The following is a 17,894-nucleotide window of genomic DNA, read 5'->3' as shown; positions in this document are numbered from 1 at the left end:
CTGTTAAAGGGGAACAAGACTAAAAGGCTAAAATAGGCACAAAAACCCAGATATCAGACTATGGAACAATGGACAACCATGGGAAAAGATGCTTTGGACAGACAAGTCAAAGTTTATTTAGATCTCATTGAAGACAGTTTGTAAGATGACAAAAAAACTGGAACTTCTAAAGAGCCTTGCTTGAAGCCAACAATTAAGCATGGGGGGTGTTCAATTCAAGTTTGGGGGTGCATATCCTCAAGTGGTGTTGGAAAATTTCTGAAAATTGATGGTTTATTGACTACAGCAAGGGACAAACAAATTTTAATCCACCATGATATTCTCATTGGTGCAAGACTTATTGGTCTAAACTTCATCTTGCTGCATGATAATGATCCGAAACACTCCGTTGGGTGAATTAAAACTACAGCAAATCCTCGCATATTGCAAGTTTGCATATCGCAATTTCCATTTATGACCAAATATTTGATTATTGCAAACGTGTTTCGCTTTATCGCAATGTCGTTGCAAGGAAAAAAATTCAAACCGAGTGCCTGAAACAACCACCTGGGATGTGTAAAAACATATTTTTACTCTATTACACATGTACTGTACACTATTTCCTCTGTGCTCACAGGGTTGAAGATGCTCAGTGATGGAAAGGTTTAAGGTCCTTTTTAAACAGGCCAAACCCTCTGTAATGAGTGCCAAGAGACCTGCCAGTCCTTCTCCAAGCACACATCCTCAAGAAACAACTAAAGGCTGTTACATTTGAGGTGAAATTGAATATAATTAAAAGACGTGAGCATGGTAAAGGACCGCAAATCAGCCACACATACGCGATCGCTGCATTGACTGTGTATTTGATCATGAAAAGTTCGGCAATGATAAAGGAAATATCAGAGACTGTGACCAGTTTGAGAGTTACATAGCGAACCAGTGAGGTACAGTGCCTTGCAGAACATGGAGCGGTTATTAAGTGCATGGATCGAAGATCAAACGCACATCACGTCCCTTTATCTCTTTCTGTGATGTAAGAAAAAGCCGTAGTTTGTGGAATGATTTAAAGAAGAAGAAACAGGAAGATGAAGGAAAGGATGAAGGTGCAGAGACCTTCATGGCTACCCGGGGCTGGTTCGTGAGGTTTAGGCATCATGCCAACCTCCACAACCTGAAGCATATGGTGAGGCAGCAAGTGCGGACCATGCTGCTGCATCGAAGATTTCCGTAAAGTTGAAGAAAATTAAGGGGCATTACTCGCCAAAGCAAGTGTACAATATGGACAAAACCAGATTATTTTGAAAAAGAATGCTCTCCCGTACATACATCACACGAGAAGAGAAGACTGCCCCAGAGTTTAAAGCAGCAAAGGACAGGCTCGGCTGAAATGTGGAAGGAGATGTGAAACTCAAGCCGCTTCTCGTTTACTATGCTGAAAACCCATGAGCGCTAAAGGGCTGAATATAATTAAAAGATCCTGACAAATCTCTCACCCTCACCATGTCTCTCCGAAAGGACAGTCTGAAAAACCACCCCCATCTACTTTCTCAACAATCCCCTCGAAGTCCTTTCATTCAAGCTTTTGGGTCTCAATATCTGCCACGATCTTTCCTGGGAAAGCCACATCTCCAAACTGGCCTCCAAAGCCAGTCGCCGACTGAGCATCCTATGTTGTGCAAAGTCCTTCCTTGGCACACCTGAGCTTCTATCCATTTACAAATCTTTCATCCACAGTCTGATGGAGTACTGCTTGCCCCTCTGGGGTGGAGCTTTCTGCATCACACCCAGCTTGACTTCTCGCTGTGGAAACCAAGGCTTTTAGGATCATTTGTATCCCCCACGATGAAGCTGAATCTTTGGGTCACTCATTTTCTCACCAGAGGCAGGTCAGTGGTCTTTGTCTTCTTCCATCTCCTCTCCAGCCTTGCCCCCTTGCTCTGTCCCCCCTATATTTCCTCAGAGTGCTCAAGGTCCACCAAAAATCCCCTTCTGGTGAAACTGCCAAAATCAAGTATCATTGCTCACCTTCACTCCTCCATTCCTTTTTTTCCCCGCCTCTGGAAAAAACTCCTACACACTCTATAATCCCACTCCTCCCTCCAGGTCTTCAAAACAGCTGTTCACCACCATCTCATATCTTCCCCCATCCAAAATCTTGATCTTTTATACCCCTGTTAATTCATCCAAAACCCACCTCCTTCAAATTCCCTGTTTTCCTTCCTGAAAGTCCCTGTAGTACCATCTTGTTTACCCCGTGTAGCCCGCCCCATCCCTCTCCCTTCCAAAGATATTCTATTGTCTTTGTTCCCCACTATTTTGTGCTTCGCTTTCCCACCCCGCTTGTCTCTTTCCTTGTTATATGTTTCTGTGTATTAGCTCTCACACGAGCCTCGACTTGCTATCCAAAAAACACAAAAGGGGTCCCTGAAGCCACAGCTTCCCATGTTATGGTGGTCAAATGCAAAGGCTTCGATAACTGGGACGTTGACCCAGGATTACATGATCAATTACTTCTCTAACCACGTTGAGAAGTCCTTCATGGAGAACAACAACAATAAATCTCTGCCGCTTGTAGACAATGCTCCCACGCACCCTCAGCATATGGAAGATTGGTGTGTGCCCACAATTTCAGGGGGTTTGCTGATGTTCCATCTACTATAAGCCAAATTGTTGACCTGGCGAAGCAGGCTCGTTTTGAGGAGGTTGACAAAGAGGACTTGCTGGAGTTCTTATTGTCAGGTCAGGCCAGATCAGATCTGTGATTTCCTACAGGCATCATATAAACATGTACTAACCTGTTCCATGGTCGGGTTGCCAGAGACTAAACCGTCTCCCCCACCAGGTTTCCTGGTGAGGAGGGTGTTTGGATATGGACACCCAGCAGGATTAAAAACAAAACCCATCAAAGGGCAGAGGAGCTCCTTGTGAGCCAACGGCCATCCATATCTAGTGCCCAACTGTCTGCGGACGTCCTCCTGCAGTTGAGTTATTTCTTATTCGGAGGTTGGTGGCATGATTTGCACTCTGGCCACCGTAAAACCCTTCATTCCGGAAAACATTCCAGAAGCATAAAAAAAAGAAGTGAAAACCCACTCCGTGGGAGTACCTCCTGTGCAGCTTCCCTTTGCAGAGCAGCTCACTGGATGACGGGATTGGGGCAAAGCCTTCGGGACCCCCAATCTTTGATGATAGGATGAAAACCACGGGGTAACATTCCCGGGTCAGATTGCGGGAGAGTGTGTCGGGGTGGTGCTGAGGTGTCGTCTACCAGACGGCGGTCTCCTTGGGTTAACCTGAGGCGGTCCCTTCGGGTGGGTGCTTGGAATGTCCTATCCCGAAGAGAGGATGATCACCTGTCTCTGTTATCATCTGAGCTCAAGCGTTTGTATATCGGTATTGCAGCTCTCTCTGAGGTTCGAAGACCGGATTGCGGCGAGATCATGGCGGGTGGTTACACCTACTATTGGGCTGGTCGCTCTGATGGTTAACATGCTCAAGCAGTTGCTGTAGCTGTGTCCAATAAGCTGACTCCAATGATTATAATTGAGGTAACACCGGTCAACGAGCGTATGATGAGACTAAGGATTCGTCACTTCTCGGGTGTCATTTCACTGGTCTCTGTTTATGCTCCGACTGAGGCGAGTGATCTCACCGTGAAGGATGCATTCTATGCCACGCTCGAGTCTGTGGTTGATCAGTGCCCCAGGCGAGATACACTTCTCGTCTTGGGTGTTTTCAGTGCATCGACTGGAACTGATAGGGATGGTTATGAGACGTGTGTTGGTCCCCATGGGTCAGGAACTATGAACCAGAAATAGCACTAAGTTCCTTGACTTTGCAAGAAGTCATGGACTTAGGGTGGCTGGTTCATGGTTTCAGTGCCCACAAGCTCATCGCTGGACTTGGTAGTCCAATGCTGGTGGTGTGGCGAAGGAGATAGACCATGTGCTCATTGATGGTTGCTGGAGGATGACCCAGAACTGCAGGGTCAACCGGAGTGCACAGTTCCTCAATACTGACCAGCGGCTTGTTGTAGCAACTCTCAAGTTGCACCTCAAATCCAGGAGAATGGTACTATCCCAGCTTAGGTTGGATGTTGGCAAGCTCAAGGATGAGAGGGCAGCTGAGGAGTTTGCGAACAGGCTGAGTGGAGATTTGGGGGGTCTGGGTGCTTTGGGAGATTCTGAAGAGTTGTGGAGTGCCTTCAAGCCCACCATCCTTGATCTTGCCGGTGGATGTCTTGGAACTCACCGAAGGGCAAAGAAGAATTTTGTCTCTCAAGGGACACTGGATACCATTGACCAGAGTAGCAGGGCCAGGCTGAATGGCAGAGCTGAGATGTTCAGGGAGCTGAGGCGTATAACTGTACGTGCGCCAAGGGTGGAGGAGGAGGCCTTTGTTCGAGGAATTTGTGAGGGGGCAGAGCATCACCTGTCGTCAAGTGATTCTCATCCTGCTTACAGGGGAATTCTCACATTGCATTCATCCAAGCCCATCCCTCAGTGTACTGCAGTTAGAGCAGAGGTTGGGAGGCTCTTGACAGAGGAGTCCGAAGTGAAGGCCCGCTGGGCTGGTTATTTTGAGCGGTTGTACCAGGCTGTTCCACCAGCTGTCGAGTTGGACGTCAGGGGTGTTACAATCCCTGTTGCTGATCCTCCAATTAACTGTGGTCCACCTTCGTTTGTGGAAACACAGGTTGCGGTGAACCGGTTGAAATGGGGTAAAGCTCCAGGGATCTGTGGCATCCATGCTGAACTTCTCATTGCTGGTGGAAATGCTGTACTCGTGTCGTTGCATGCAGTTATGCAGTTCTGTGCTCTGTCTGGAACACAGGCATCATCCAAACTGACTGGAAGAGGGACCTTGTTGTCCCTCTTTGGAAAGGGAAGGGTGATCGCCAAGACTGCAACAACTATCGAGGGGTGACGCTGCTCTCAGTGCCGGGCAAGGTCTTTGCTCGGATAATTATTGATAGGGTTCACCACCATCTGCTTGAGCACCAGCGTCCAGAGCAGTCAGGCTTTACGCCAAAGAAGTTAATGATTGACCTTATTCTTGCTCTTTGGGTCCTCACATCGGGATTCTTGGTCTTCGTGGGGTGCCACCAAAACTGATCGATCTGATGTCTGAACTCTACTCTGGTACTGAGAGTGCTGTGAGATGTGGTGATACAATCTCTGACTTATTTCCTGTTGTTAATGGAGTTTGTCAGGGGTGTGTCCCGGCCCCCACACTTTTCAGCACTTGTATGGACTGGATTCTGGGGAGGATGTCGAAGAGATCAAGCTGTGGTGCATCGTTTGGGAATGTCAAGATCTCTGACCTTGATTTCGCAGATGATGCAGTCATCTTCGCGGAGACTCTAGATATCATTTTGGGGGCCCTGAGGAGTGCTGAATGTGGAGTCGGAGCTGCTGGGATTATGGGTTTCCTGGGTCAAAACTAAGAACCAGGCCTTCAATGACATCTTAGATGCTGCTGTCCTGTCTGTGCCTGTTTGTGGTGAGGATGTTGAGGTCATGGAGAGAATCACTTACCTTGGCAGTGATATTCATGTCTCTGCTGTCTGTGAGCCAGAGTTCAACAGATGTCTGGGTCGGGCCTGGGAGTCATAGATTCACTGGATTATGGGGTATGGTTCTGCCGGTACCTGTGCAGGATGAAAGTCCGAGTCTTCAGGTCGTTGGTGCTTCCAGTCCTGCTCTACAGATGTGAGACTTGGACGCTGACCAGGGATCTGAGACGGAGACTTAATTCCTTTTGAATCAGTTATCTTTGGATAATCCTTGGCTCTCGCTGGTCGGACTTTGTGTCCAACGAGTGGTTGCTGAGAGGGACTCAAATGAGATTTGTTACCTGCATAGTCCGTGAGCGTCAGCTGGGGCTGTATGGAAATGTGGCTCGTTTTCCTGACGCTGATCCTGCTCACCAAATTCTCTCAGCGAGGGAGCCTCATGAGTGGAGGAGACCAATGGGCCGACCACGTGCCTCGTGGTTGCAGCAGGTTGATCATCTGCCTGGGGGAAGCCAGACGGAGGCCCCTGGAGTACCGGTGGAAAGTGGACGCAGCGACGCTCTGCTCCGGCGCATGCTCCCATACCTGACCTGACCTTGATGTGCCTTTGGTTTTCATCTCTCTTCTTCAGTGTGAAATAATAATTTAATTGTTTCTGATGACAGCCATTTTGCTATTTTTCTTTCTGCATGCTTTTGGGATGTTGTTTTTGGCCTCTTCTTTTACAATGTCATCAATGTCTTGCCACAATTTGTCTGGCATTCTGTCAACCAAGTCCAGCTACCCAAAACATTTTTTTACTTTTTATTGCATAATGTTTGGATAATTTTTCAAGGTCATACGTCGTCAGATTTTTTGAATTTTTCATATTTTTTCCTTAACCTTTCTCAATGCGACTCGTTGCTTTGCCACAAGGAGGTATGATCTGTCCCACAGTCTGTGCCTGGCAGAGTATTGGCAGATTTCAGAGCACTTCTCCATCTTCTGTCGAGTCGATCTAATTTATATGTTGTCTATTAGGTGAAGTCATTGTGTGCAGTTTACACTTGGCTTGTTTGACCCATGTTTTTGCAATTACAAGATAATTCTCCACACACAACTCCAGCATTCCCTACCCTGGCTCATTTTGGATAGTGAGGCAATGCCTTCCTGCAATCCCTGGTGCTCCTGCTCCAATTTTTGCATTTCTCCTATCTGGCTTGGGATCTAGATCTTCATCAAAATTGAATTAATTGGTCCTAGTCACACACCCAACATATCCACCAAGTTTCGTCGAATTTGTCCACAACTTTTTGAGGTATTGTTTTTGCCCCCATCTCTTCATGGTGAAGAATCACTTAAATGAATTATATTATCCCGATCTGGATCTTCACCAAAATCTTATGAATTCGTCCTTTTCACACACCCAACCTGTCCACCAAATTTTGGCCGAATTCATCAATAACTTTTTGTGATATCCTGCTCACAGACAGACATGCAGCAAAGGTGAAAACATAACCTCCGTCCACCTTCAATGGCAGACTTAACTAGAAGGGCACTCAGTAGAGTGCATACCTCTGCCACGTAATGCCTGATCCACGAGAACATATCGGGCCCAATACATTTTTGAAATATCATGCTATACAGTACTATATCGTTTTTGGCCCAATCTCTCAATGGTGAAGAATCACTTTAAGAATTATGATTCGGATCCGGATCTTCACTAAAATCTAATCAGTTGATCCATGTCACACATGCAACATGTCCACCAAGTTTCGTCCGAATCCGTCCACAGCTTTTTGAGATATTGTGCTATTTATCAGTTTAGCACGATCTATCAACGGTGAAGAATCACTTAAAATGATTAGATCCAGATCCGGATTTGGATCTTCACCAAAATGAATCAATTCTTCCTTGTCACACACCCAACACAGCCACCAAGTTTCATCCAAATCCATCCACAATTTTGAGATATCCTGCACATAAACAAACAGACAGACAAACAAACAAAGACAGAAAGGAGTGAAAACATAACCTCCTTCACCTTCGGTGGTGGAGGTAATAAACCCCCTCAAGCTGGCACATGGTTTTCAAAAAAAGACCTGAAAGGGCCATGCGTTCTCGACTCCAACTAAACCCAATTATATAGCCCTTGCAACTTATAAATATACACGTGGGTTACCTGCAAACAAAGTAGCGGATGACATTTGCATGGCAAACGATAATCACGTAGGTGTCACCATTTTGGTGATCCTCAGCTCTGTGGAAGCATTCTCGAAATGCAGCTTCAATTCGTGCGCCATCCGTGAAGTACTGAGGAAGAGAAAGTGTGTCGCACTTATAAAATAATAATAATAAAAAATATATCTCCTTTCCTAATGAAAAATAATATAATTAAAAAACACATTCCCTTAAAAAAATTGCTGTCAATTGTACACAAATTCGTTATTTTTAAAAGTGTCTTTGCTACTCTTTGCAAAATTCACAATAGGATCTTTATCGTCCACCAACTAATGCTGGTAGACGGGACCTCCAGTTTAATGTCCATCTGAGCGACGGTTGGTGTAATAATAACAATAACTCGAGAGTTAATCGAACACATTACCCCACACAGTGTTCAAGTATAGACAGGAAGGCCTTGCCATTCATGGGGGTTACATTCTTGAAAATCCCCATGATCTGCAAACTTAGGGGTTAATAGGAAAAATAGGGTTAGGGACTTCAACGTTAAAATTTGTCCAAAGTGTACCTTTAATGAACAAGTTTTTGCATTGTTTTTGTGCTCTTTAGTTTCATGAATAAAAGCGATCAAGAAGATAATATTCGACTGACATAAGTTGTTCCTCGATTACAAACTGCCAAGACAGAGACGCATGGACGGACATTAATTAATTGCTTAACCTGCTTTTCGCTTCATGTGGTAATAATAATAATAATAATAATAATAATAATAATAATAATAATAATAATAAATAATAGTACTGAAGTGCAAAACTCATTTTTAACCTCCGCCATCTTCGAAGATGGATGGAGGTTACTGTTTTCACCCCTTTCTGTTTGTTTGTTTGTGAAGAGTATTACGGAAAAACTCCTTGACGGATTTCGACGAAACTTGGTGGGGGGGGGGGGGTTAGGTATGGTCCAAGGATTATGCCATTAAATTTTGGACTTGGTCCCCCCCCTCAAAAAAAAATTGTTAGAGAAAATTTTTTTTTTGCATTTCTACATGTTTTAAGTGATTTCCAATCCCCCCCCCCAAAAAAAAAGAGAATTTTTTTTTTGCATTTCTACATGTTTTAAGTGATTTCCACCCCCCAAAAAAAATTGTTACCCCCCAAAAATTGTTAGAGAAAATTTTTTTTTTTTGCATTTCTATGTTTAAAGTGATTTCCAACCCCCTCCCAAAAAAGATTTTTTTTGCATTTCTACATGTTTTAAGTGATTTCCAACCCCCCCAAAAAAATTTGTTAGAGAAAAATTTTTTTTTTTGCATTTCTACATGTTTTAAGTGATTTCCACCCCCAAAATAGTTACCCCCCCCCAAAAATTGTTAGAGAAAATTTTTTTTGCAGTTCTGCATGCTTTAAGTGCTTTCCAGCCCCCCCCCCCAAAAAAAGAAAATTTTTTTTTTTGCATTTCTACATGTTTTAATTGATTTCAAACCCCTCCCCACAAAAAAAAATTGTTAGAGAAAAATGTTTTTTTTTGCATTTCTGCATGTTTTAAGTGATTTCCAACCCCCCCAAAAAATTGTTACCCCCCCAAAAAAAAAAAAGAATTTTTTTGCATTTCTGCATGTTTTAAGTGATTTCCAACCCCCCCAAAAAAAGAAAACATTTTTTTTGCATTTCTACATGTTTTAAGTGATTTCCAACCCCTCCCCCCCAAAAAAAATTGTTAGAGAAATTTTTTTTTTTGCATTTCTACATGTTTTAAGTGATTTCCAACCCCCCCCAAAAAAATTGTTAGAGAAAAATTTTTTTTTGCATTTCTACATGTTTTAAGTGATCTCCAACCCCCTCAAAAATTTAGAGAGAAATTTTTTTTTTTGCATTTCTACATGTTTAAGTGATTTCCAACCCCCCCAAAAAAAATTGTTAGAGAAAAAAAAAATATTTTGCAACTTTTTTTTCAACAAAATTTTGATCTTTTTTTGCATTTCTACATGTTTTAAGTGATTTCCAACCCCACCCCCCAAAAAAAAAAATGTTGGAGAAAAGAACTATAACTCTGTCAGCACTGTTGACATCATATTTAATGAATAAGATATAAGGTTCACTTGAGTGACCCAGCAGTATTGGCGGTGGAGGTTTTGCACTCTCTCGAATGCTCCCCCTCGAATTGGAAAAAGAAATCCTCACCAAACCACCTTTCCTCTCTCTTGTAGCATCTTTTGATAAAAGAAAGAGCCCATCTATAGGTCAAACACCAAATTTGATGAACTAATCAAAAAAAATCCATTGGGACCATACTCTGTGCAAAGTGTCGGTGCTGCTTAAGCATTCCCCTGGGCTATTGGGCACAATCCTGGACATGTCGCCACTGATGCAGGATACTTGAATGGCTCGATCATCCCAACAAGGTGGTACTCATTTTGCCAACCTCAGAAGGATAACAGGCTGAGTCAATCCCATCTGGTATTCATTCAACAGCCGAGCGGGATTTGAACTCAGGACCCGAGGATCCCAAGCCCACCCACCCTAACCATTAAGCCAACACCACGCATATGAACTAATCACGAGAGATAAATTTAGCTCAAGCCACAGCCTTTGCTCAAAGATTACTCGATAATTTCAGCAGCGCTTACTCGTATAAAACAGAACCAAAGACGTGTGTCAGGCGTTGTGAACTGATGTATGATTTTGCTAGTGTGAACGTACAAATTACCTTCATTTCAGGCCTCCAGTGATTTAATGGATCTGGACGATATGGCATTCCCTCCCGTAGCAAATCACTATTCTGCAGTTCAGGCCCTTTGGGAAAAATATAATGAAGTGGAATCAATTTTTTTCCTCCTTCCCCTAAAGGTAGAATATGCTTCTTGTAGCCCTTTTTCAAATGCAAGAATGTGTATGGAAATCGGTTTGAAGCAGAGTGGTAGATTTAAAGGATGGAGATTTACATCTTAAACACATTAAGTGGAGTTTCCATTGGGCTGAAGGTAATCTGTGGACACTTCTCATGAGATGGCAGCTCAAAACATCTCCAAGTGAGGACAGGAAGTTGGCGAACAAAATTTAAATCATGGATTCTGTACCTCCCAAATATAAGTCATGGAATCTGCTTGATAATCTTTATGAAAGGGCTTGTTATGAAACTTTTAAAGTGTGGGATACTTTTAGTGCAGGACGATTAAAAAAAAATGAGAAATATAACCTGTGGCAATTTTAAACCATTGAGGCAATAATCACCTGGGATTTTTGTTTGAATGATCTGTGCAGTTTCAACAGCTCGTTTCATACTGGAGTGAATAATAGCATCATAATGAAATCCAAGATTAGCAAGCCTCATGGCGGTCAGTTTAGCTTGTTGTCTCCCTGTAATAAAAAATTAAATAATTAAGGGACAGCATGCTATTAATCTTTATAATTAACCATTTTGGGAATTGATTAATCAGCAGCATCAGTGAAATTCATCTCATGGATATGCAAATGCCATCAGCCAAATCATTAGGTTTGAAAAAAAAAAAAGCAACAGGCTTCAAAATGATCAACACAAGGAAAAAAAAGAAAAAGAAAAATGTCTTCTTACCAAGAATATTTTTACAATGTAATAAATAGGAGGAGGAGGATATTGGGACCATACTCTGTGCAGAGTGTCGGTGTTGCTTGAGCAGTCTCCTTGGCTATTGGACACAATCCTGGACGGGTTGCCACTCCGACACAGTATACCAGCATGCTTGCACTCATTTTGCCGACCTCTGAAGGATGACATCCCGAGTTAACCCCATCTAGTATTAATTCAACAGCTGAGTGGGATTTGAACTCAGGACCCAAGGATGCAAAGCCCGCCGCCCTAACCATTAAGCCAACACCAGGCCTCAATAAATAGCACATTCACCAATTAAACTGGTTACGTACTACTACTTACTCGAGTGATACAAGTGACTTCAAGTCAACTGGAAATGAAAATTACTCCCAAGTGTGAGCTTCAACAATAAGAAAATGCAGACAAATCTCATTTCACAAAGATTTTTGGGCTGGTATGTGAAAATCAACATTGTAACAATATAGTTTTTATAGGTGGGTGAAGAAGCTCTATCTAATATGTAAAGAAAGCTCTTTATATCAAACTTGCAGGTGTACCTGGCATTGCCCAGTGCTGTTCTAGGCCTGTTGGCATTTTGAAGACATCAAATTTGTTTTTTTCTAATTTTTTTGTGGGGGCCGAAAACACTTCCTACACTCACTAAGGAATGGGGTCAGGGATCATTCAATATTACCTTTCACATAGCTACAAAGGCTTAGATACTATAGATTAAAAAAAAGAAAACAATAAAATCCAAACTTTTTTTCTTCTTCAAATTTTCAATTTCTTTTGCCTAAAACACTCCCTGGCACTCACTGATGAACTTCTGAAAGTTTGACAAAGTTGTGTTTGTCCATCTCCGAGAAAAATGATGACACACACACACACACACACACACACACACACACACACACACACACACACACACACACACACACACACACACACACACACACACACACACACACACACCTATAGTATCAAGAAGTTGGTAGACTTCATTGGTTTAATAAAAAAAACAAATCTCAAAAATAAATAAAATAAATCAACCAAGATACAAACTTTGAAACCTATAAAGCACCGACCAGTCATCTATGGAGGATTTCACATCCAATAACATTAATTAAACTTTTGGACATCGTTAAACTATATGATTGAGCGACACAAAATAGCTATTTTGTAATTAGTCATATTATTATGATTATTATTTTCTTTGGAGAGCCAAACAAAATTGGTTTAAGCTCAGGACTGGTTTTAAACATGAATCGACTACATTTTATAGTTGGAAGGCCCATGACCCAGGTCGAAAAACCAGTTAAAACCAGTACACATTTTCAACTGGTCTCTATTGGTTCTAATTGGTCTTTAACTGGTCTCTATTGGTTTCAACTGGTACCAGTTAAATTCAGTCAGAATTCCAATTTCCCAGTTGAAAAAACCAGTAGCTCATATTTGTACCAGTTAAAGTCTTACTGGTTCCAGTTGATACCAGTTGCAATGTACTGGTCCCAGTTGATACCAGTTGCAATGTACTGGTCTCCCAGTTGATACCAGTTACAATGTACTGGTCCCAGTTGATACCAGTTAGTTAAATACATGTATTTCAACTGGTAATATATCACTCTATTCCAATTTCCATATTAAAACCAGTAAGAAACCAACTGGCTTTACTGGTACCAGTTGGCTACTGGTTTTCAACTGGTACCAGTTGACCAGTAAGCTACTGGTCTTTACTGGTTTTTTGACCTGGGGACTTGTTGAAATTTTCACAACTTGAACGGATTCCACAAAAACGTAAGCAAAACTGTATCTCTATGCATAGTAACAGAAAGGGAAACGAGAGTGGGTGGGACTTCGCAGGAATGTTGTTCTGGTTGTGAGGTTTCTTCTTCCTCTTCATCTTTTTATATTAAATATTGTGGCCTATTAACAAGATAAAACCATTTTCAAGTTTGTTGATTCAAGGGACGATCTACTACACATATTACACGTAACAATGTGGTTTTATTCACTGTATAGTATTGCTATGCCTGGTGTTAGCTTAATGGTTTGGGTGGCAGGCTTTGGATTCCAGGATCCTGAGTTAAAATCCTGCTCAGCTGTTGAATTAATACCAGGTGGGGTTAACTCGGCCTGTCATTATTCCAAGGTCGGCAAAATGAGTGCCATCATGCTGGTATACTGTGTCAGAGTGGCAACCCGTCCAGGATTGTGTTCAATAGCCAAGGAGACTGCTTAAGCAGCACCAATGCTCTGCACACAGTATGGTCCCAATCTCCTCCTATGTTATTGCTCAATCCACTAATAATTGCTGCAATTTATATAATAGCAACACCATTTAATGCAAAGTGTTTTCACACATAATTGACAAGCTATTTTGTTGTGCAATCAAAATAAAACTATCAAGCATGTAAATACAATTTTTAAAAAAGTACAGAAAAAAAATCCCCAAGAACCCATTCCTTTAAAAATATGAAATGATGTAGGGATGATTTGCCAAAAATAGTGCAAACAAGGTTGGGATGGTCACAAGGGGGCGTGGTAATTTGGTCACGGGAAACGGTCACAAGGTAATTTGGTCACGGTATTATTATTATTAATTATTCACTGCATTTAAGGCCAGTAAGGCCCAAGAGCAGTAATAAACATTTTCATTTCATGGCCGGCGAATCTTGTTGGCATAATGACATATTGACCAAGTTTACTGACTACTATAATGGAATCGATTCTGTCTCTCTCAACTTTTAAATTCCGATTCCATTATAGTAGTCAGTAAACTTGGTCAATACGTCATTATGCCAACAAGATTCGCCCACCATGAAATGAAAATGTTTATTACTGAAATGAAAATGTTTATTACTGCTCTTGGGCCTTACTGGCCTTAAATGCAGTGAATAATAAATAATAATAATACCGTGACCAAATTACATCGTGACCGAATTACTGTGACCAAATTACCTTGTGACCGTTTTACCGTGACCAAATTACCTATATTCAGCACAAGAGATCATGTGAAACCATCCCTACATCTTTCTTTGAATAATGGCTGTGCCTGCAAATTACACAATACATCTCTGTCTTTCTACATTTAGGTTCACAATCACCACAAACAATAGTGTGTGTGTGTGTGTGTGTGTGTGTGTGTGTGTGTGTGTGTGTGTGTGTGTGTGTGTGTGTGTGTGTGTGTGTGTGTGTGTGTGTGTGTGTGTGTGTGTGTGTGTGTGTGTGTGTGTGTGTGTGTGTGTGTGTGTGTGTGTGTGTAAGTAAAACGGTATAATATTTCACTGATTAAATTCGTACACGGAAACAATCAACATGCACCATCATTACAAATGGATGGTGGGATGGACAGGCATCAACAATTATTCAAAGAAAGATGTCGGGATGGTTTCACATGATCTTGTGTGACCATCCTGACCTTGTTTTCATTCCTTTTGTCAAATCATCCCTCCATCCTTTTACATTTTGAAAGGAATGTTTTTTTTTTAATTACTTGATATAAAAACTGACTCACTCACCCACACTCACATAAATGTTTAATACTTTTTAGGTCTGCGAGAAAGCTGAAATTTTACATATTGATGTAACTCGAAGCTGAGATTTCAGGAGAAAAAAAAAATAATCACAAAATTGTCCGCATACAAAATAAAATTTTAAAATCACATCACAAAACTGTCCATAATCAGATATATCCATAAACAAAAGTCGGCCATGGAGCTTTGCTCCCGCTGACGGTTACATGACCAAAGATAATGTCATGTCACGTGATCTTGCACAGGTATGATCACTCGCAGGTGTTTCTAGGTTTTATGGCGGTATGATATGAGAAGTGTCTTGTGGGTTTTTGTCATTTACGGATGATGCATAGTGATAGGGAGTAGGAGCCATTTATCATTTATGGACAGTGTATGGTTGTAAATGTTAGTGCATATTTTAAGTACAACATGTTGACATATCCATTCAGACCTCTGGACAAGGCACCCTGTTATAACAAAAATATCGGTATTTCACAACAGCTCGAAACAGCATCTACATGCATCCATTTTGAAAAGATAATGTTTATTTCACATTATAAATTTTCTCTTGCATTTTCCAGGCTAATCAGTTCTGTTATATCATACTAATCCCAACCCTAATAACCCGAACTGTAATAATCCAAAACATCTGGTTGACAGTATATAGTCTGGTCAATTATATCAAACCCAGGCAAGAGAGCTCATTGGTGAGAGCTCTCTTGAGATAAAGTTCTTAGAGTTAGTTTATTCTGGTTTGATTGACCTTTGTTAGTATTGGTTTTTTTAGAATCCCTTCATAAACTAAAATCTTGGCCGACTGCACACTTCCACTCTTATTATTATTTTAAATCCTGTTTGTTGAGCTGCTTCCCTGAGCCTGTTTAATCACACTCCTCCCTCTAGGGCTTCAAACAGGTGGTGCACTACAATCTCACGTCTTCCCCCATACCTTGCTGCAATCCTTTCTATCCCCATTAATGCTGCTTGCCCACAGCTAGTCTTACTTTCAAGTTAATATTATTAATTCTTTCTTCCTATCCCTGTTCATTCATTCCCTTGCTTCTTGTGTCCAACGGTGGCCCCACTGTCAGTACATTTCCTTTTCACTCTCAATCATCAAGCTCTTCCATGAGCCTCAATTTTATGTAGAACAAAATATGGTTTGGGTCACCCTGTACAACGAAAGACAACTTGCAAAATGCCTTATTTGACAACCTGAGCTCTGTTTTTAGCTCACCTGGAACGTACTTCCGGGGAGCTTATGGGATGGTGTGTTGTCAGGCCGTCCGTCCGTCCACAAACACTCGCAACTACTTCTCTGAAACTACACACATGATTTCAATGAAACTCGACTACAACCTTCATCACTCGTGCTGTACTAAAGTTTGTTCATGGCATTAAGAAAAAAAAATTAAATCAGGCCATGGGGGTCCATACGGGGGGGGGGGGGGTTGCCCTCCAAATTAGGTATAATTAGGTAGGTATCGAATGTTATATGTTGAACACGATGGACCATCTACTTATTACATATTCAGATGATAATATGGGAGAGAGGAGCATTAGACTTATCAGAATAGAAACTAGAACGGCACTCAGTAGAGCAGATACCTTCGCCAGCCTGAAGAGTTTACGTTTATATCCCACTGATAGGCCGGATCTATATCCAGACCCTAGCCAAAAATCTAATCAGCTTGTTCTTGTCATCTAACCCAATTCATACACAAAGTTTCGTCTGAATCCATTCATAACTGTTTCAGATAGCGTGCTGTATACTGTATCGTTTTTTGGTCTATCTCTCAATGGTGAAGAATCACTTAAATTACCTAACATAACCTCTGACCTTTGACTTCTTGACCCAAAAATCGAATCAGTTCATCTTTACATAATTATACATACTTGTACCAAGTTGGATTTAAATCCCTTCAGTTGCTCTCAAGTATCACACTTTTACCTTTAGGACTCCTTACGGGCCGGATTGTTTTTTTAATGCCGTGAACAAACTTTGGTACATACTGGGTGGTGAACGTTGTGATCAAGTTTCATCAAAATCATATGTGTAGTTTCAGAGATGAAGTTGTAAGTGTTTGTGGATAGACGGACAGACTGACAATGCGCCATCCCATAAGCTCCCTGGAACTATGTCACAGTTGAGCTTAAAATGAAGGTCGAAGGGGGTTTACAGGGAGAAGGGTCGTTTCCCCCCAAAATATGTATTTGCTTTCTTCTCATTAACTACACACAATTCCGATGAAATTTGACTTCAACATTTATCACCCGTGATGTACCAAAGTTTGTTTATGCTATTTAAAAAAAATAATTATAATGGGGTTTAAGGGGTTTTATGGGGGGGGGAGGATGCCCCATAAAAATAGGTATTTGCTATAACATTGGTTCATTGGTATATTTTTCAGATTCCGTCCCACATTGACTTCCTTCTCAGTATCATTTTTCTACCAGGTGAGCGCCCAGGGGTATTGCCCCTATTTTTTTTCTTTATCCACTGGGCAGTATGGGTTCATTTAGATTGCTGCTTACTCTCATCAATCCAAACTTTGTAAAGTGTGCGAAAACCTCTCAACATGAGGCCTTAATCTGGCAGTGGAGTGAAATAGGTTGGTTGATGGGTCTTAAGATTCAAAGCAAAATAATTTGAAAAGATGACAAGTCTGGAGACGGCGATTGTTCACGAGCAACGTACACGGTTTGCCTTTTTTTATTTTTTGACCTTCGAGGGGACGCCACGGGCAAACTGGCGGGAATCGGGAAAAACGTAAATGATGAAAGTTGTAGTACTCGAAGAGCACTACTTGCATACCAACTTTCATTCGAAACAGTTGAAAACCCGAGGAGCTCGATGCCCAATTTATTCATTTTTTTGACATTTTCTAAGTTTGTGACCTTGACCTTGGGACGAAAATGAAAAATCGAGCTCCGTGGGGCTATGCAGGTGCCATTGGGCTAACCAAACACCGAAACCCCTGCCAGATTCGACAAACCCCCTCGGAGAAGATGTAACTTGAAACCGGCTACCCCCTAAAAACACGTTTTTTGGGCGTGGCTCCGCCCATAATGGGCGCAGCATGCCCATTCTCAGGAAAACACAACTAGATCATGATATAAATCTCCCACCCAAATTTTATCAGGATCGGATGAAAACC

The 17,894-nt window shown here is 41.7% G+C and overlaps 1 protein-coding gene across 2 annotated transcripts in view; it reads right to left on the bottom strand.

Moving 5' to 3' along the window:
* PGAM5 (PGAM family member 5, mitochondrial serine/threonine protein phosphatase) overlaps nt 1-17,894 on the bottom strand; it is a 29,123-nt gene that overhangs the window by 2,999 nt on the left and 8,230 nt on the right. Inside the window, exons 3-5 of one of the 2 annotated variants that reach the window (XM_085860578.1) lie at nt 10,885-11,010; nt 10,361-10,446; nt 7,656-7,786 (exon numbers count right to left, since the gene is read on the bottom strand). In XM_085860578.1, coding sequence (XP_085716704.1) covers nt 7,656-7,786; nt 10,361-10,446; nt 10,885-11,010 — 343 coding nt within the window. The remainder of the gene's footprint in view (nt 1-7,655; nt 7,787-10,360; nt 10,447-10,884; nt 11,011-17,894) is intronic. The other variant, XM_085860579.1, reaches the window with a different exon arrangement.

This window comes from Eptatretus burgeri, chromosome 16 (genome assembly GCF_056783735.1).
Source record: "Eptatretus burgeri isolate ZD-2024b chromosome 16, Ebu_testis_v1, whole genome shotgun sequence".
NCBI classification, from domain to species: domain Eukaryota; kingdom Metazoa; phylum Chordata; class Myxini; order Myxiniformes; family Myxinidae; genus Eptatretus; species Eptatretus burgeri.
Note: the sequence above shows the minus strand (reverse complement) of the source record. Positions and strands in the feature narration are given on the sequence as shown.